The sequence below is a fragment of the Myotis nattereri genome (genome assembly GCF_964212035.1).
Source record: "Myotis nattereri genome assembly, chromosome: 3".
Lineage (NCBI taxonomy): Eukaryota > Metazoa > Chordata > Mammalia > Chiroptera > Vespertilionidae > Myotis > Myotis nattereri.
In genome coordinates, this window is record NC_138077.1 from 59,332,267 (window position 1) to 59,354,325 (window position 22,059).

The 22,059-nt window shown below is 37.0% G+C and overlaps 1 protein-coding gene across 1 annotated transcript in view; it reads right to left on the minus strand.

The window, feature by feature from the left end:
• STXBP5L (syntaxin binding protein 5L) overlaps positions 1-22,059 on the minus strand; it is a 233,931-nt gene that overhangs the window by 140,846 nt on the left and 71,026 nt on the right. The window contains exons 8-12 of the mRNA XM_081086880.1: positions 20,825-20,908; positions 17,505-17,628; positions 13,235-13,313; positions 5,481-5,635; positions 1,042-1,114 (exon numbers count right to left, since the gene is read on the minus strand). Of these exons, the coding sequence (XP_080943006.1) occupies positions 1,042-1,114; positions 5,481-5,635; positions 13,235-13,313; positions 17,505-17,628; positions 20,825-20,908 (515 nt within the window). The remainder of the gene's footprint in view (positions 1-1,041; positions 1,115-5,480; positions 5,636-13,234; positions 13,314-17,504; positions 17,629-20,824; positions 20,909-22,059) is intronic.

Here is a 22,059-nt window from a genome sequence, read left to right on the forward strand (position 1 = left end):
AGAAGAAGAAAGAGATTATTCCATGAAGAGGAGTGAGAAATATACAAAAGTTCTGCAAATATAAGAAGTTAAATGAAGCCCTTGCTGTTTTGGCTCAGTGGATAGAATATAGGCCTGCAGACTGAAGGCTCCTGGGTTTGATTCTGGTCAAGGACACATACCTTGGCTGCAGGCTCCATCCTCGATCCCCAGCCCTAATCTGGGTGCATGCAGGAGGCAACCAGTTGATGTGTATCTCACATCAATGTTTTTCTCTCTCTCTGTCTCTAGTGTCTCTCCTTTCCTTTCACTCTCTCTTAAAAAAAAATCAATGGAAAAATATCCTTGGTGAGGATTAACAAAACAAAACAAAAAGCAGTAGCAGCAGCAGCTAAATGAAGATTTGTGGGTCCAGAGCACAGAATGAGGGAAAATCAGATTTATACCTATCATCATTTATAATGAGTATGTGTAGCAAGGAAGACAGAGTTCATCAATTTCAAGTCTATGTTTTATTGTCCATTTAAAGGAGTGGACAGCACCACTCTTACAGCAATATTTTCTATTTGTTCCCATTGCCTACAACATAAAGAGAATTTATTTTAAAAAGTAAAAGAGGGCCGCCATCTTATCTGCCTCCAACATCCTATCCTGCTCTCTGTACTGACTGATGAACTAGTCCAATAATACTTTTATCATGTGCCATTTTCCTTTAGACTAGCAGATGGCCACATAGTACACCATACATTTTTTTCATAACAGCTGCTTTTGCTTAGGGAAGTAGCAGGAATGTGATCCATTTTGTTTGTTCTGATTCTCTAAACATTAGGTGCTGCCTTTAAACTCTCTTCGATGTTCTCAGTGTTCTCTTCACTTTTCCAGTTTCGTTTTCATTACTGAACCAAATTACATTTCTGTAATTCTAGCAAAACAACAGTCCACATAAAGAATATTTACCATCTAAAAATACTAATGTCAATTATTTATAATGCCCTCCAGTATTTTAACTGTAATGAACAGATTTAAAAATAGTTAGTGGTATTCTGAACATGCATAACTTACTTGCTTTGTGTCAGATCAACTACAATGAGATCTTTCTCCAGAAGTACTACGACTGCATAGGGTTCTTGAAATTCTACAAGTTAAAAAAAATGAAAAAATTTTCATATTTCACATTCTATAAAATCACCAAACTTACACTTCCTTTATCTCCTGTACAAATGTTATTTAAATGATTTGAGAAGACCAAAATATGAGTCCAAGTAAGAAGTATGAAGAGCACATTAAAAAACATATAGGTTGTATTTCTCAAACTTAATGTTTATGACCATGACAAGGAACAAGAAAAAAATGAGAAGTTGCATAGCATAGAGTTAAATATATCTCAAAAATAATGAGGTAGTGATAGTAGATTATTTGAGGAGAGTGAGTCTGTCATCTCCATCTCATAAACACTTATTCTTCTATAACCTTACATTTTAGATTTAATTTCATGCTTGCAAGGAAATCTACTAAAGAAACAGTAGTTCTGCTTCTCTGATCTATGATACATAATATTTCCCTATGAGAGGAACACTAATATTAAAAATTTTACTTTCAATTCAGTGTGATTTAACATGTATGTAAAGATTGCCTACTATGTGCCAAATGGTATACACCTCAAAAAAGCAGAGAATCTAAGGATAGTCTAGGATTTTCAAGTTCTTAAATTTCAACTGGTTCTTTTTTATTCATCCCTTCCTTTCTCCAATATGTTCCAGAAACTTTGTAAGAGTAAAGGACATATGGAGAATAAAGTTGACAAGGTCCATGTTCTCATGGAGTTTACACTCTAGGGATGTATACAAACCATGAACAGTAATGTGAGCTATAAAAAAATAACATGGATTATGGTATAAGAAATTACTGTGGTTGGTGTGGGAGCACTAATTTAGTTGTAGTGGTCAGGGAAGACATTGCTTTTCATCTATAATAAAGAATAATGGAAAGCCACAATTAAAGTGTTATTCTGAATTGAAATAAAAAGTTTTTACAAAAACCTTTTACATACATGATACTTGATTCTCAGTAGCTAGAGCAAATATCAATATTTTTCTATTTCATAGGGAAAATTGAGGTCCAAAATGGTTACAAGATTGGCACAAGTTTACAAAGTTAGTGATAGAGCTGAAATTTTAACCCAGAATTCCTGACTCTAAATTCCATCCTGCTTTCATTATACCAGCAGTTTCTACTGGCCAGTTTAGTATTTAATCCTAAATTCAACAATTACTTGGCAGTAATTTCATCCACAGTATTCTAGTCTTGGATGGAAAACTGGAATAGATGGCTTTCACATTCCTTACAGTCCTAAGAAGCTATAGAAACTATTTGTAAATCATATGCTATAAGAAAAACTAAACCAAGTCCCTAAAACTCAGAAGGAGCATGCCATTGTTTGGGTGTCTATCTATGTGACAATATGCAGTCATACTGCTTGCTACTCAAACTGTTCTCAAACTGAGGCTCTTTGCCCCTTCTGTCTTATTTCTTAAAGTTGTTTTTCAACATTGTTTCAATACTTCTGGGTTGTTCTGTTTTGTTTTGTTTTTCAATTGGAAGAACATTGGGGTTTTATGCTACTAGTTTCTTCTTTTTCTTGTCTCCCGTCTTTAGGAAAATCATCTGTTGGAAAGCACAGATTATTTTTAGGAGACTACATAAGAAGTTCAGTAATAGTGGTTGCCTCTGGAAGGGCAGAGAGAGAAAGTTTTCATTATATACTGTTGTGTATTGAAGGGTACTTTTCTGACATTTTCATGTATTATTTTAATTATAAATAGTTAATAAAGTACATTTATATTTTACTGAGTAAAGTTAAACTATTTCTCCTAACCCTTGACCAAAAAAAAGCTCCATCCTCATTACCACTTCTCTGAAAAACAGATATATATGTGGCTTAGAAGTTGATTAGGCTTGATTACAATACATTTATAATTTATTATTACTAGAAATTATCCTAAAATTTCTACTGATGTACAGAAATTTATATATAAACACACACATGGTGTTTGATTTTTGCAACCATACATTTTGAGTTTTTATTACTGGCATACACATCTTCTTTCTCTAGGTTCTTTAATTGGGAGGAATTTTCATAAACTCAGCTTTTGGTCCTCTGTTCTTTCTTCCTTCCTTTCTTTATCATTCATTCTCGTAACTCCAAAGAACATCTATATTCTGATGTTCACAAATATTAAAGATTTTTCCTGTTCTCTAAACAAATCCATGATCAGACTTACCTTTCTCTCCTTCAAAAAACTATTACTGAATATGTAACTACTATTCTTAAAATTTGTTATCTTTCACTCATCTACCATGTCATTCCTAATCCTATTGTTGACCAAATTCAGTGCATTTTCTTCTTTCAGTTCCTACAGGCAGTACTCTGTTTCAGATCTTGACCATTTTAAAGCACATTATCACAAAAGCCTGCCAGCTGGAATCTGGAATTTTTTAGATTTCAGTGTCTCTCTTTCTTCAAACCCACAAACTCCTTTTGGGCAAATCATACTAAAAACACTGCTTTTGCCCTAACTGGTTTGGCTCAGTGGATAGAGTGTCGGTCTGCAGACTCAAGGGTCCCAGGTTCGATTCCTGTCAAGGGCATGTACCTTGGTTGCGGGCATATCCCCAGTAGGGGGTGTGCAGGAGGCAGCTGATGGAGGTTTCTCTCTCATCGATGTTTCTAACTCTCTATCCCTCTCCCTTCCTCTCTGTAAAAAATCAATTATTTATATATATATATATATATATATATATATATATATACACACACACACACACACACACACACACACACACACATATATACGTATATATAAAACCACACTGCTTTCTTTCATTTTAGTATTTTCTCAGAATTCCTCTGTAGCTCCCTATTTCCAAATACCTCCAAAGGCTTTCAATTATTTGTCTAAATTGACCTCATGCTAACTTCACAATTTCTAAAACATTTACTCAATATCCTTTTTCAAGACTCAAGTCCCAGGGGATTGTCAAGGGCGGGGGGAAAAAAAGGGCACATATGTAATACCCTTTGTAATACTTAAAGCAATAAAACAATAAAAAAGAAAAAAAAAGAGACTCAAGTCATTCTTCAAAGCCTAGCTAAATCCTCTTTCCACAAACCTTTGCATGAATAGTTCAATCACCGACTATTTGACTAGCCTGAAATTAGTACAATTAAAAAACTTAAGATGTCACATTTTTTAAATTTAAGTCACAATTATCTCCCTCATCTGACCATATTTTATATAATTTGACATCAGAGATCAGTTTCATACTTCATTAGTATTCTCAACAAGTTCTTATAGTACTGAGGCCACAGAAGCATCCCATAAGTATTTGTTAACAACACAGGCAATTTATCTGTCCCCAGCAATTCTAGAAATAAAGTGCCACTTTGATTGTCATCTCTTATCTACTTAACCCATTTTTAAAACATAAAACTAAAGAATAAAACAAATTAATATGTATAATAAAACTCACAATTTATCTTCTTAGTTTATAAAGTACATTAACTTTAGCTTTCCAATAATCATTTGGAATCAATATTATTATTCTCTTTCTACAAGTGGTAAATGAAACTCAAACATAAAGTGACTACTTATCCAAGGTCACGTAGCTAGAAAATGGCAGAGGTAAATCATAAACCCAAGTATTCTGCAAGTCTAAGTCTCCAAGTCCCGTGCTCTTTCCCCTATATCTATATGTGGGAATGTATATATACACTATGTTTTAATCATAAACTGATAGTTCCTTTTTGATGTTTCACCCTTTTAAATGTTTAGATTTCATTATTAAAATATTTCATTATCATTAGATTCCATTATATAATTTACATATAGTTTAGATTAATTTTTATGTTTACAAGTCTTTAAATTTAGGCTGATAAAAATATATCAGCACCTCTCCTCCTGAAGATTCTTCAGACAATAATTCTCAAAATTGAAATAAATCACTAACCACACATCAGCAATCCCAGAGTAATCAGAGGTGCTGCAGTTGCATCTGAAGCAAAGCCAGATGTGAAACAGATGCAGCACCACCAGAGTTACAGATCACTGATATTAGGTAAGTGCTTTAACTTTGATTGGCTTTGGAATGGGATGGGTGGAGCTGGTCTAGGAGAGGCTATTAGGAGACCTCAATTTCCCCAAGCGATTTCACCCTGGACCCCTATAGGACCCTCCCAGCTCAGCTTCCACCATCCTTATCAAAGTTTAAAGCACTTACCTGATATTGAACCTGAAACTCCAGCACTGCTGCACTACATCTGTTTTACTTCCAGTTCTTCAAGTAGGTACAGTTGCAGAACCTGCTCCAGCCCCTGTAGCTCACAGTGTTGTACCACAGTAGATGTCAGCTGTCAAAACTAAAAATATTTAAGCTTAATTTTGTTAGGAACTTATTTCAAAAAATGATTTCTCAACACAAATACTTTCATTTTAGTTACTTACCATTTGGATAGGGTGTTTCACATAAAGTTAGAAATTCAACAATAGGATGATCCATTTCAAGTACTGTAATTGCTTTTCCATGCATGATGGTTAAACTCGGTCTTCTGCAAGCTTTGTCATAAGACAGTCCACCAGAAAATATTATAAATGGTTCGCTATATAGGAAAAAAATTTAATAAGACTGAGAAGTCTTTTTTAGATGACACAATGTCACAGGACTGAGCCAATAAACTGGGTGGAGAGCTTATATAAGGTAATTACACAGGAGGACAAAAATCTTTTCCTGTCCTAAAATAACTCACCCAACAATTTACTATTTTTCCATTTCCCTTTTACTGATATACATTCTCACCATTAAAATTATTAATGAATCAGTCTTAAGATGTTGAGGTGGGGGAAAGGGAAAGGCAGTGAGGTAGAAGGGAGGTGAAGGGGTCACTGACTCAAAAAGACATTCTCACATATAGTATTAGTTGGTTCCCAAACTTTAAATCACTAAATATAGGCTATGTTAGTTTTTTTCATATTAATCAGTTAGTATGTTGGGTCCCAAATCTCAAAAAGAAAAAGGAGGCAAGTTTCAATATGAAATAAAATGTGACAGTGGCAAACCCAAAATGGTAGGAGGTAACATGAAAATTCTATGCAATGGAGTTTCAGTGGGAAAAGGTTATGATAAATAGATGGAGAAAACTAATGTGTAAGGGAAAAATAATTCACCAAACGAAATGTTATCTTATTCTCAATTTTACTTAGTGCCAGCCAGTTCTATTTAGCTTATAAAATTAACATAAATTAATTTTTTAATTCTCTGTTAGTTGCAAGATACAATTAGACAGAGTGGGAATGCGATGACTATAAGATAACATAGCTGAGAGAAACCAAGATGGCGGCATAGGTAAACACAGGAGATTGCTGCCTCGCACAACCACTTCAAAAATACAACTAAAAGACGGAACAGACATCATCCAGAACCACAGGAAGGCTGGCTGAGTGGAAATTCTACAACTAGAAGGAAAGAGAAAAGCATACCGAGACTCAGAGGAGGTGCGGTGCGGAAGTAAAATACAAGGGTGTGGAGGTGGATGCTGAGAGGGCTGGCGGCTGAGGACATGATTGTCTTTTTCAATTGGGAGGGAGTCTCAAGCTCTGAGCTCCAGTTCTGGGTGAGTCTCTGGGGACCCAGACTCATACGGGAGAAACGGGACTGTCTGGCATCGGTTGGAACTCGAGGGCAGCTTTCTCTCAGAGGCGCTCACAGTGATTGCCAGGGCCTCTGAGGGCAGGACTGAGAGCAGCTATGCTGCTCGCTCCTCCTGCCCTGTTGATCCCCTGGGGCCCTGGCCCGCCCAAGCCGTGCACTGAGGCTTTTGCATATGAAAGGCCAGGCCCTTTGTAATCTGAAAATTACTTAACAAACTGCAGCTGGCCCAAGGACCCACAGCAACTTGCATTGCTTTACAGCTGGCTTCTGCTGGGTAGCCTCAGGCAGAGGCTAGATTAGCACCTCCTTAGAGACCCAAGAGGCAGTGTACCCAGTGGTCAGAGTGGGACCATCTAATTACAACTCCTCAGATCCATAAGGGACACACTCAGGAGGCAGACTCAGTGAGCACCAAAGCCCCACTGAAGCAAGTCTTGCCCCATAAGGGTGTCTTCAGCAAAGAAGTTCTCCCTCTGTAGACACAGCTGATTCTCACAGCCAATTGGCCTGGAGGTCAATTCCTCCCAGTGTTACCTAAACAATCAAGGCTTAACTACAACAAGACTGTGCACAAAGGCCACAAGGGGGTGTACCAAGAGTGTCTACCTCAGGTAATTGGGGAGGCTGAGCCACTGGGCCCTATAGGACACTTAGCACAGAAAGCCACTCTATCGACACAGCAGAGCATAAAAAATGCCGAGACAAAGAAACAGGACACAAATGACAGAAATGGAGGAAAGCAAACTACTGGATATAGAGTTCAAAACCACACTTTTAAGGTTTTTCAAGAATTTTCTAGAAACCGATAATAAACTTAATGAGACCCAGAAGAAATCTAGTGAGACACTCGATGTTGTGATAAAGGACAACTAGAAATTAAGCATACACTGAGTGAAATAAAGAATATTATACAGACTCCCAACAGCAGACCAGAGGAGCGCAAGAATCAAGTCAAAGATTTAAAATACAAAGAGGCAAAAAACACCCAACCAGAAAAGCAAAATGAAAAAAGAATCCGAAAATATGAAGATAGTGTAAGGAGCCTCTGGGACAACTTCAAGTGCACCAACATCCGAATTATAGGGGTGCCAGAAGAAGACAGAGAGCAAGATATTGAAAACCTATTTGAAGAAATAATGACAGAAAACTTGCCCTACCTGGTGAAGGAAATACACTTACAAGTCCAGGAAGCGCAGAGAACCCCAAGCAAAAGGAATGCAAAGAGGACCACACCAAGACACATCATAATTAAAATGCCAAGAGCAAAAGACAAAGAGAGAATCTTAAAAGCAGCAAGAGAAAGACAGTCAGTTACCTACAAGGGAGTACCCATACGACTGTCAGCTGATTTCTCAACAGAAACTATGCAGGCCAGAAGGGAGTAGCAAGAAATATTCAAAGTGATGAATGCCAAGAACCTACAACCAAGATTACTTTACCCAGCAAAGCTATCATTCAGAATTGAAGGTCAGATAAAGAGCTTCACAGATAAGAAAAAGCTAAAGGAGTTCATCACCACCAAACCAGTATATATGAAATGCTGAAAGGTATCCTTTAAGAAGAGGAAGAAGAAGAAAAAGGTAAAGATAAAAATTATGAACAACAAATATACATCTATCAACAAGAGAATCTGAAAATCAAGTGAATAATCTGATAAACAATGAACTGGTGATTATAATAGAATCAGGGGCATAGAAAGGGAGTGGACTGACTATTCTTGAGGGGGAAAGGGGTGTGGGGGATGCGGGAAGAGACTGGACAAAAATCATGCACCTATGGATGAGGACAGTGGGTGGGGAGTGAGGGCGGAGGGTGGCGTGGGACCTGGGTGGAGGGGAGTTATGAGGGGAAAAAAGAGGAACAAATGTAATAATCTGAACAATAAAGATTTAATAAATTAAAAAGAAAATATAGCATAGCTATTATAAAGTTATTAAATAGCTTCATAATTTTTCACTTTTCTCCAGTTAATACCTATATCTCTAATATCTATACTAATAAAAGGGTAATAGGCTAATTAGACTGGGAGACCTTCCGGACGTTTTTCTGGACAAAGCCATGGTGGCGGGACCAAGGTAGAGGCAGTTAGAGGCCAAGAGGGGAGGGCAGTTGTGGGTGATCAGGCTGGTGGGGGGCGGGGCCGTTGGGGGTAAGCAGACCAGCAGGGGGGCCAGTAGGGGGCAAGAAGGCCATCAGTGGGGGTCAGTTGGAGGTGATCAGGACAGTGGGGGGGCAGTTTGGAGTGAGCAGGTCAGCAGGGGGGCAGTTGGGGGCAAGCAGGCTGGCAGGAAGAGTGGTTAGAAGCAATCAGGCAGGCAGACAGGCAGGTGAGCGGTTGGGAGCCAGCAGTCCCGGATTGTGAGAGAGATGTCCGACTGCTGGTTTAGGCCCAATCCCTGTAAACTGGCAGTAGGACATCCTTCGAGGGGTCCCAAATTGGAGAGGGTGCAGGCTGGGCTGAGGAACACTCCCTACCCCGTGCACGAATTTCATGCACTGGGCCACTAGTATGTATATAAAAAAAAAGTAAGTGATGATATAAAGTATTTTCAATAAGTAAGTATCAAACAAAATACTCTTGTTAATTTTTTTTTTAAAAGAGCTAAATACTTTTAGTGTACCAAATTCTTTGAGAATACATGCTTGTCTAAATAATTCACTTCCATCTATCCGATAAACTGGAAGATCTACTTATTTCTCGAAATCACTTAATAAAACTTCCCTTTCTCTTCTGTTTTGTACTGTACATAGTATCAAACATTACCAATAGGACATTTGCTAATTTTATGCTGGCTATATACAACAACGATAACAACAACAAAAAAACCTTTAAAAAGTTGCCATCAAAACCTATATATAAAATACCTGTACTAATTATTTATAATTCTGTCAATATTTTGACAAAATTATTTGAGTTGTAAGCTATACAAGCAATAATGCTCTAATTTAGTTTCCTTGAATCCTGCATCAATTGACTTGAGTTAGTCTTTCCCAGTAATTTGACATAGTAAATTACTCACCTAATAATAGTGCTATTAAGAAACATTTTTATTCTTTCTATAAATTACACATATATTATTAAGAAGGTTTTTCCAGATTTAAAAATCATTTCTAATGAAATGACTATGGGTTTCTGTATCTTTATTGGTTGGTTGCTTTATTTCACATCAGGGATCATGACTTGGAGAACATAGTACCTTTTCATACATATTGACCTCAATATCTGTTCCAAATATTAATAAAGGTCATAACTATTTACTTATTTCCATGTAAAAGTGAATTTACTCTCATCTCCTAGTACTAATCTAAACATAGATCAAAACAATTTACTCTCCCTCTTTTTTGTAAGCACATTGCAAAATATGTCCTTTCTCTTAAAAAAAATTTTTTTGTATTTATTTATTTATTTATTTATTTTTCCATCACCATTTTTGCTCCCTATTCCCTCCTCAACCTCAACCACCTCCCCTGTCCTTTTTAATATTGAAAGAGAGCAAATCATTTTTGCTATCATTATGACTCTGCATCAGAAAATACTGGGTATAAACTTCATTATACATGTACTTCTTTGTAAACTACTGAATGATTGAATAAAAAGTTATTTACTCAGGAAAATGCTCAGGGAACCACTCATAGATAATTGCATTAGAAATTTAATTATTGCGGTAAATCCTCATAAGTATTGCCCTCATTTTATTAATGAAGTTAAATAACTAAGCGGAAAACCCAAAAGAAAACTGAGGCCTGTCAGACTTCTAAGCCTGTTCTTCTAAGCAGTGGTCTGTAGAGCCTGTAGCAATAATAGCTACAATTTACTGAATGATTGCCATGCACACCCTATATAATAAAGAGGTAATATGCAAAGTGACCATCACCCCCCACAACATGGCTGCCTATGACCAGGCCTGCAGGGGCATTAGTGAGGGACGACCAAACGACTGAACAAGCAGGCTGCATGGGGTGAACAGGCCAGCAGGGAGAGGGCAGTTGGGGGCAACCTGGCTGGCAGCAGGGTTAGGGGCGACCAGGCCGGCGGGGGGGGGGGGGGGCAGTTAGGGGTGATCAGGCCAGCATGCAGAGGCAGTGAGGGGCAATCAGGCCAGTGGGGGGGGGGGGAGTTAGGGGCAAACAGGCAGGCAGGCAGGCAGGTGAGCGATTAGTAGCCAACAGTCCAGGATTGTGAGAGGGACGTCTACTGGGCCTAAACCAGCAGTTGGACATCCCTCGAGGGGTCCCAGATTAGAGAGGGTGCAGGCTGGGCTAAGGGGACACCCCCTGTGCACGAATTTCATGCACCGGGCCTCTAGTCCTATATAATAAAAGCCTAATATGCAAATCGACCAAACGGCAGAACAATCAGTTGCTATGACATGCATTGACCACCAGGGGGCAGACACTCAATGCAGGAGCTGCCCCCAGCCTGCAGGCCCCAGGCCAGGCAAGGCAGGTGCCAGCGGGGGCCCCCCCGATTGCCCCACCAGTCACCCCACAGAGGGAAGCGACCAGCAGGGGAGTGGGGGAGTGGGGCCGGCAAGCAGGTAGCGCCAGGCTGGCCAAGGCAGGTGCCAGCAGGGACCCCTGACTGCCCCACCGGTGGCCCCACAAATTGGCCCTGATCACCGGCCAGGTCTAGGGACCCTACCCATGCACTAATTTCATGTACCGGGCCTCTAGTTGGTAAAATGTTGGCATATACTGTGCTGTGTGTATATATGAAGTAAAATTTATGTAATCCTCAAAACCTTATAATTCTCAGTCCAGATGAGGAAAGTATTATCAGCCCCATTTTGTAGATGAGGAGTCTGGGATTAATGCAGATTAAATAACTTGTTAGCTTAAAGCAGCTAGTGCATGGATGGACAAAGATTCAAATCCAGACTCCAAAGTCTAAGTTTTTCATTTCTAGTCTAATGTTTTTCAAACTGTAGAATACAACTTAATAGTTATGTGGCAAAAAATAAAAATGTTCTTAATAACTTGACACTTGCAAACCATATCTGCCCTTTGAGATTTTATAATTCATGACATATGTTAAAGATCTGAGAAATTATAAAGGATCCAATTTACTTTTATATAACCCAGAGAATTTCTCAGATTTCTCTAATTTATTTGATTATAGATTCCTTTCTTCCATGAATACAATCAATGATTAAAAGGGACACAATTTGGTAAATGCTGTACCATACTAGTAAATATCTTCTTTATTACTAATACAAATGCATCCTGGGTTATTATACAGGAAATTAAAATCCATATAATTTACAGTGTTTTTATACATAAGGAAAACATTAATAAAACTAAAAATTATCAATGCACACAACTTGGATAAATTTCAAAGGCATTATATTGGTGAAAGCAGGTAGGCTCCCCTAGCCAGTTTGGCTCAGTTGGTTGGAGCATCATCCCATACACTGAAAGGTCTTGGCCTTGATTCTGATCAGGGCATATATCCAGGTTTTGGGTTCAATGCAGGAGCTGCCCTCTGGTGGTCAGTGCGCTCTCACATGGGGGCTGATGGCTGCCAGTACAGCGGTGGTGGTGGGAGCCTCTCCTGCCTCCTCAGCAGCGCTAAGGATGTCCGACTGCAGCTTAGGTCTGCTCCCCGATGGCAAGTGGACATCCCCCAAGGGCTGCCGGGCTGCCAAGACCCCCCACCCTGAGTGCACAAATTTTGTGCACTGAGCCTCTAGTGTGTGTATATGTGTGTGTGTGTGTGTGTGTGTGTGTATGTATGTATGTGTATATATATATATATATATATATATATATATATATATATATAAAAGGCTAATATGCTAAGTGTCCCTCCCTCCATCTGACTGGTCACTATGACGTGCATTGACCACTAAGGAACAGACACTCAATGCAGGAGCTGCTGAGCTGCAGTGACTTGGCAGCCATGGTTCTCGGGTGACACACCCCGAAACCAGAGAGGAGGGAGCCTGATTCCTCGTGGGCCACTCAATTCCACCTTCGGTCATGTGTTATGTTGTTGCTGGGTCACTGCTGGCCCCGAATCTGGTTTACTGCACACTTGCATTTGCATTCCACACCCTGTATGACAGCAACTTTGAAGAGTTCCCTCTCACACTTCAGGACCCCTTGGGCGATGTTGGAGAGCCTGTTTCGGCTTGATTCCCCACAGGACAGGCTGAGGGACCCCACCTGCCTGAGGGACCCCGCTCACTCCGCAGACCGCTTTTGAGCCACAGCACCACCCCAGGTGGGGCCACTGGGAAGGGACCACGGGATGTTGGCTCCAGGGCATGTCTGGCCTGTCTCGTCCAGTCCCACCTCGCTGGCCACCTTCTAATTAATTTCCTTTCAATGTGCATGAATCCATGCACCAGATCACTAGTATTCATAATAATGATCATCACACATATGCTTATTAAACAGTAAGATTTCTGTTATTGTTAATGTAAAGGATTCTACCAGGTAATGTAATTATGTAAAACTTTAAGCAATACATCAACATTAAAAGTTATCTACCTTTCTTGTCTCTGTTTATTGCATATTTTCCAATAATCCCCAAAGTAAAAGTGCATACCTGTTTCTACAGGTCTTGTATTCTACTTTAAGTATTGGTTTACAAGATTCAGATTTTCTTCCTTCTCTTTGACTTTTTCCTAAAGAAAGAAAAAGAATTTTATTAAATCTGATTTAAATTCTACTAGTCCATGAGAATTAAAAAGTTTGACTAAAGAAATATAAAGAAAATAATAATGTAATATGTATTTTTCCTGATAGGACAAACACATGCCTATGTAGCCTAACATTTTTGTTGAATTTGTAAACAATTTATTGAATCCTAATATTTGACTGCTATATAGTCAATAAAGTTATATGTAAACTTATCAAGTTTATATTGTTTTACATTCTACATGTGTAAGTATAGTCTTATGTAAGAGTACTTTAATTATTTAAGTTCCTTTTTTTTTAAATCCTCAATTGAGGATATACTTTTATTGATTTTAGAGAGAAAGGAAGGTAGAGAGAGAGAGAGGAAACATTGATGTGAAAGTGAAACACTGATTGGTCACCTACTACACATGCCCTGACCTGAGATCAAATCTGCAACCTAGGTATGTGCCCTAACTGGGAATTGAACCTGTGACCTTTTGCTGTATCATACAATGCTCCAACCAACTGAGCCACACCAGCCAGAGCTAATTATTTAAGTTTCAAGATAAAATAAACAATCTTTAAAATGAAAGCACACATACATATTTATGCACAAAATGAAATGTATTATTATGAAGATCCATACTCAACATTTTATCTATAACACAAGCAAACCCCATTCATTTGCAGAAAAACATGCTATTCAAAGCTTACAGACTATCAATATCATTGCATTTTCATTAAATTCATTTAAAGGAAAGTTCATTAGATGATAAACACAGATAGTATGTTTCATGATTTTAAAAAGTAAATTTAATGATGTATTCTATTTGCATACAACAAAAATAGTGGTTTCTTGTAGGGGAAAGATTATGTTGTTTAGATTTTATAAGATTTTGAATAAAGAAGCAGAAAGTATGAAATGGAAACAAAGCTACTTCTGCATTTATTTTTTAAAATATATTTTTATTGATTTCAGAGAGGGAAGGGGAGGGAGAGAGAGAGAGCTAGAAACAATAATGATAACAGAGAATCATTGATTGTCTACCTCCTGCATGCCCCCTATTGGGGATCGAGCCCACAACCCAGGCATGTGCCCTTAACCAGAATTGAACTCAGGACCCTTCAGTCCACAGGCCGACTCTATCCACTGAGCCAAACCAGGTAGGGCTACTTCTGCATTTAACCTCTTATCTTTCAATTTATGTTTTTGTTTATATTCTGTCTCATTTTAATAAAATTGACATTTTTAGATGATTTATACATTTTTTATTTTAAGTACCCTTATTTATTCTTGTAGTGCCACAGTTGTTTATAGACACAGATACCTATTATAAGTAGGTGTTTACATGCATATATGTTTAAGTTTTCAGGATAGCTTTAGAATGGCACAGCCAAATCCAAATAGGATGTTAAGATAGTTATATTTAATATGTTTAAAGGGTAGGGTATTAGCATAAAACACGCCATATCTGCTCCATGGCATTTTTTCTAAAATTGCTTTTCTTTTACCCTATGTCAATAAGGAGGCAACTAATAATAAAATACTGGTCATAATCATTCCCATTTTAAAAAAGATGTAAAAGTATCTATTATATATAAAAAGTAATTGCTGACATAATATGTAAATTGTGATGCCTTACAAAGAGACAACTCTGGCTCAAGATTCACACTGAACAGTGGTCTTGGGATTGAGGAACATCTGGTTGGTGGTTACTGGTTTGGGTAATGAGTGGGATAAGAGAACTGAAGGAAGCAAGAGCCAGGAAAGAGACCCATCCTTTACACAGTGATGTCTTTTTTAGCCAGTGCTTCTCTAATAATCACCAAGCCGTTAATTAACCACAACAGTATATTTACAGTTGTTTATACATCTGGAAGCAATTACTAGTTTTCAACCAATACACATCAGTATTATACACCAATTTTAATAGAAAAGATATCCAATTAATTAATGTTTTACTTCAATTTCCAACTCCAAAATTATTTTTTGGGTGAAGGATTTCTGCTTTAATTATATTTGTTGCCTGTCAATAATTGAAGTAGCTTAAATGTCATATTGTATAAAAAATTGGATTTATTGATACTTCTTATGCTCAGAGTACTGTACTATTTGTCAGGGTACAAAGAAATAACTGACCATCTAGAAGCTTAAAATGTACTAAATTAAACAAAAAAAATATAAAAATGACAAAGGAAGTACCATAGGCAAATCATGTGTCTAACTCATAGGTAAAAAGGAGAATTATAATAGAAATTAGAAAATACTTCAAACTGAATATTAACAAAAATTACATATTATTAATGAAATTACATATAAAATTTATAAGATACAGCTGAAGTAGTACTTAAGGGAAAATTTTTTATTTTAGAAAATAAAAATAGCTGAACCAGAAAAAAACAAACTGAATCCAAAGAATATAGATAGCTATGACAATGGAGGCCTCTATTGTTGAAATCACTGACACTGGCTTCACTATGTCATAGTGAGGCAGCAGGAATTTAATTTGATGTATATGTTATGAGAGATGCAGATGCTGATGTTTTCAACAACTTTGAACAGACTGCATTTCTTTCAAAAACAGAATTATAGAAAAATCCAAACTGATAAAATAAATATAGATATGATAAAATATATGAAAGTATCAGTTACCCAGTCAAGCCAAAAAGAACTTGTATCAAAGTTGACTAGTGAGAATATAAGTAAATATAAAATGTATGAATAAGCTATATTACACATTTGCAAATAAAAGTTAAAATTGGGGGGGAGGGGAGAGTTGATGGGGAGGAGAACCCATCACAGAAACAAATAATTAAACCTGAGTAGATGTACAGCAAATACGTATCCAAAGTATCCATAACAGTAATTATTTTTATTTTTATTTTTTTTATTGATTTCAAAGAGGAAATGAAAGGGAAAAAGAGATAGACACATCAATGATGAGAGAGAATCATTGATCGGCTGCATCCTGCACACCTCCTACGGGGACTGAGCCTGCAGTCCGGGCATGTGCCCTTGACCGAAATTGAACCTGGACCCTTTAGTCCACAGGCTTACCCTCTATCCACTGAGCCAAACCAGCCCTGCACAGCAATCTTTAAATAAAGCATCTCATGTAAGTGTCTAAATTTAAAGTAATTTCTAAGTAAAGCAGTTCAGATTAAATGTATTAATCATCTGCAGATGGAACATGCAGCTGTGATACAAAACATGGCACACTAACACAAGATGAAATAATTCCATCTTGTGATTTATAAGTCACCCATTATTTTAAAAACACACTGTTTTCTAAATGTTACACTTTATAAATGCTCAGAAACTATAAAATAGAATGTGTTTGATTAAATGGTAGGTTTTGACCTCTCTAAGAAACAACCAACACCTTGAGGTAAACACAGAATTCTGATCACCAATATTCTTGAAAATAATATGGTCATCTCAATCAAAGATAGGTGGACATGCCCAACATAAATGCTAAATACTCTTTTCAATGAGGAAGATAAAATAAATACAACCTATAATAGTGAAGGCGAACCTTTTGAGCTCGGCGTGTCAGCATTTTGAAAAACCCTAACTTAACTCTGGTGCCGTGTCACATATAGAAATTTTTTGATATTTGCAACCATAGTAAAACAAAGACTTATATTTTTGATATTTATTTTATATATTTAAATGCCATTTAACAAAGAAAAATCAACCAAAAAAATGAGTTCGCGTGTCACCTCTGACACGCGTGTCATAGGTTCGCCATCACTGACCTATAATAATACCACAGTCCTCATAATTTAGTGGAACCAAATGGCAGAAATGGAAATAAATGCAATAACTAGAAAACAACAGGTAACAAGGCAGTATAGGAATTAGGTCTGAAAGTCAGATCTAAGTAATGCCATTCTCCTTAACACTTAAAAACTGGCTAAATATCCTTTATTATCTCCTCTGTTTCAGATATATCAACCATCCATTATCCATTTTTGGTTGGAAAGGTCTATATAAATACCACTTACTAAGTAGGAAAGTGGATAGACAGGAAGTTTGGGGCATAATGTGGGGGGTCTGAATGAGGTATAAAATAGGTATTTAGAATCAGAAGCTATGTCCTATTGCTTCTTTCTACCAAACACATTGATACCACCTCTTTAAATCAAAGCACTATAATTCTATAGTTTATTCCTTTTGAAAGCATGCTTCTTACCATGTGGAATTGTGATCTGAAAAGGACGGCTTGGGTTTTTCAGGTTCCATAAAGTCAAGCTACCATCTGAATGACTGCACATGAACTGTCTGCCTTCATGATGCCAATCAATTGAATGAATAGCCTAATGGAATAACAATTAAAAACAAGTAGAGTGAGAGAAAGTTGATGTTATATCATTCTATATTTTAAAGAAAAATTATTGACATAAAACTATTATAGCAATAACACTTAAGAAACATACATAATTTTTCTGACCCAGATTATACTATCTTTGATTCATCCTTTTGTGGGCTTATAAAAGAGTACAAAAACTCATCTCCTGAGATAAATACAAGTTAAGTAAATTGTCTAACATCATTAGATCCCATAACTTGTTATAAATTCTACATCCTCCCTGTATCCTATAATGTTTCTTTGAAAAATTGTTTACATAGAAGTAAAAGAAAGGTTATCTGAAGATGATTTCTGGTAAGGTAGTGGGCTAGTTCCACTTAAAGTAGCTAATTTATAAAACAATTTACATAAGAGCCACCATCTCTAATGATGAGCCAGACCAATGGGAAGTACTTTATGTACATTATTTCATTTAATCCTATAAAACAGGTATTATTTTTTCCAATTTACACATGGGAAAATAGGCCTAAAGAGATTGAGGTACTTGTTCAGGTCACACAAGTCAAAGTTCAGGTCTATCTAACTAAAAAACGCATATTCAATCATTGTAGTACCATATTGCCTCCAACATAAAAAATTTAAATTGATTTGAAGCAAGAAGAATTAATTTTTTATATTTACAGATTCACTCTGTAGTTGTGAAAGAAAACTAAAAAGTATTACTGCATTTTCCCAAATTTATTCCCAGTGGTAGCATAAAGTAGGTGCTCTAGTAGACATAAAAGCTGAACAGATATATGCAACAGGAGCCTTTCCTTAAGGCAGCGGTTCTCAACCTGTGGGGCGCGACCCCTTTGGGGGTCAAACGACCCTTTCACAGCGGTCGCCTAAGACCATCGGAAAACACATATTTAATTACATATTGTTTTTGTGATTAATCACTATGCTTTAATTATGTTCAATTTGTAACAATGAAATTGGGGGTCACCACAACATGAAAAAATGTATTAAAGGGTCGGGGCATTAGGAAAGTTGAGAACCACTGCCTTCAGGGGACTTAGAGAATAATGAGTTAGGAAAGACTGAGGTAAATGAACTTCCAAACAATAATTATTATTAGAGTTACAGATAACTCATGCTAAAGTAATCATTAGACATATCATAAAGTAAAAAGGATATAAGCTATACTTTAAAAGATAAGATTTGATTAAGTGGAAAAGATAATATGAAACTGTGGACTTATGTTTTTTTCTCACCCTGCTCTTCATTACTAGGCAGAGAAGGGAAATGTCACTTCTTGCCACCGCTATGTGTTAACTTGGATGATCCTCAGTTAAGTTCTCTCAGGCTGCTTTTCTACATATCGTGGGGGCAGAGAAAGTGCCCTCAGGCCCATCCCTTCTTCCTATCCCAGTCAATTTCTACCTCTTAGAGAAGACATATCAAAATAATAGCTACAACACAAAACCAAAACAAGTAAGTACTATAAAAGAAGTATACATATTGTACAGAAGAGCAGACATGTAAAAACAACTTGTTATTAGAAAGGAGAATGTCAAAGAGTGCATTATTGAAGAGGTGGCATTTGACCTGACTTAATGAATAAATATTCAATTTCTAATTATTTGTTTATACCCTACCCTTTTCTTAAAAAGGACTTTAAAGCTCTACTAAAATACAACTAATTCAAAAAGAATTTAAAAATGTAGAAAACAGAAATGAGGTTCCACTGTATGTCTTAAAATGATAATCTTGTTAGTAAAAGCCACTGAAAAGGTAAGAAACCAAAGGAAATGATACATATATCATATAAATCAATATTTAAAATGATTTCTAGGTAGAAAGTACTTAGAGTGCAGTAGTCCACTGACTTAAACATAGTTAAACCTTATTTAAACATTTCATTGTAAATACTTTTGTTTGCTTTTTAAGGTTAGAAACATTCTTTCAACTGTTTAAGACCATAAGAAAACTATCGATTCAGCATTTTCCTCTGGATTTCCTTTTTAGCTGCTCTACTCTAGTTCCAACTGGCTAAATTCCCAGATGGTATTTAGACCCTTATCTAGCTGAGATAAGAGTAAGGTCTTGAGAAAGGTAACCATCTCCATCCTTATCTTTACATTCTGTGTATTTAACAAAAGGAAAATCCTTCTTTCATTATGATTTAAGATGCCCCAAAATTTTATCATAAAGAGTATATTTGTATAACATCACTTGCTGTAGTATTTTTCACCAAGCGTGCCCACATTACCTGTAAATCTTTGGCTATCCTTAAGTATCAAAACTTAAAAACTGTTAAGAGGAGACTGGAGGGAGCACAGAAAGGAAGGGTTATAAAAGAAATGTTTTTAAAATTTATTTTTATATTTATATCAGTGTTATCTTACATTCTTCTGAACTCTTTCCCTATAAGCATAGGTGATACCAGACAGCAATTGTTGACCTGTATATTCCTCTTATCTCTCCCTAGTCTACCATTTTAAATGAAATCACAGATGTTAATCTTTATTTTCACAGCTATAAGAGGTAATTCCCCTTTCTTTCTCACCTTTGCCTCCAGCTTCACTGTCTTCACATTAGCCTTTCCTAATGATGGAAATAATTAATGGCCTAGAATCAATCTCTGAACATATGAAGTATCAGGTCAGAGACTATTCCTTTATAAATAGGAGTTAATTGCTTTCTCTAAATGAAATCAGCCTCAACTACGTACAATAAAACTTCAAGATCTTACTGACTCTTATTATTAGGCATTACTATGTACAAAATCTCTATTCTAAGGCAGCAGTACTAGAAGATAAGACCATTCAACAACTTAAATTTGATGATACATAAAAATAATTTTCTGTGTGAATAGTGTCTTTAGAGACCTTAAGGATAATGAGTTAAGACAAAAGCACACAGCCTAAAGAAAGGAAAAAACTTTAGATGAAGGTGGCTATACATTATAGGTAATAGGCACCAAAGTATATAAGATGCCATAAAGGGCCCAAAAAATGGGCAGTCAAGGCAGAATTACCACTCAGGAAAACAACCCAGAATTGGAACTTGTGCAAATGCCAACAGGAAGTATGAGGCATTGAATGAGAATCAGTCAGTGTTCCAATGATAAGAATACTGGTAACATAAAAAGCTTAAAAGCAAAAAAACAGACACAAAGTCATAACACTGTTTCAAGTATTTCAGGAGAAGTCACTTACCTCATCATAATAAAGTCTCAGTTCTGCTCTTTTAGATTTCAAGTCCCAGAATACCACAGTACCATTTTCATAACCTATTAGCAGCTGGGAAACATTAGAACAATCATTTTGTAATGCTAACATTAATTTTAACTTGTTCCAAATAAAATTTAATGTTAATACATTAAAATTAAATACTATATAATACAACTTTATTTAGAATACCAATTTTTCCAGATCCTGAATATAGACTTCCTATGTTTTAAAAAATTGGCAAATATGCTATTTCAATATAAACATTTACCAATTAAATCTGCCTCATTCCAAAGAGAAATTGAGGAAATATGTAAAAATACATGACACAACAAAAAAATAGATAAGGAAATTGAAGCAAAAGAAAAAAGGGATAGAAAAAATAAAGATGAAATAAAGGATGAAATGAAGTAAGTTTAATAAATTATGTATAATGCCATTCAATCCTATACACTTGAAAATGTGGCCACAAATTTGGCATCTAGTTTCTCTATATCAAGTTCTTTTTTCTTTGATTTATAACAGCATTTTAAACTCAAATTTATGAACACTTAGAGGTTCATTAAAAATGGTTAATAATTGTTTATAAACCAATAAATAAGAAAATTAAAATACATGTTCTTCATCCTATACAAGAGAAACATGCACATTAACCGTCCCTCCGCTACACTCAAGCCATGCCCACAAGCCACGCCCACCAGCCAATCAGGAGCGAGTATGCAAATTAACCCAACTAAGATGGCGGCAGCACCAGAGCTGGAGCAAGAGGCTTGGGTTGCCCCTGGCAATGGAGGAAGCCAAGCTTCCCGCCTGCCTTGGCTGGCTGGCCCTCGGCTCCGTTCAAGGCTACAAAGTTTCAATTATAGAAGATAAATAAATCTCAGAAAAGAAAAAAAGGAAAGGCTGGGAGCTTGGGTCACCAGGGTGCATGGCCAGCCTGAAAACGACCCTCAGCCCCTCACCCAGGCTGGCCAGGCACCTCAATGGAGACCCCCACCCTGAAGGGGGTGTGGGCAGCCTGAAAAGGGTCCTCAGCCCCTCACTCAGACTGACCAGGCACCCCAGTGGGGACTCCCACCCTGAAGCGGGTATGGCCAGCCTGAAAACGGCCCTCAGCCTCACACCCAGGCTGGCCAGGTGCCCCAGTGGGACCCCCACCCTGATCCAGGACACTCTTCAGGGCAAACCAGCCAGCCACCACCCATGCACTAGGTCTCTATCCT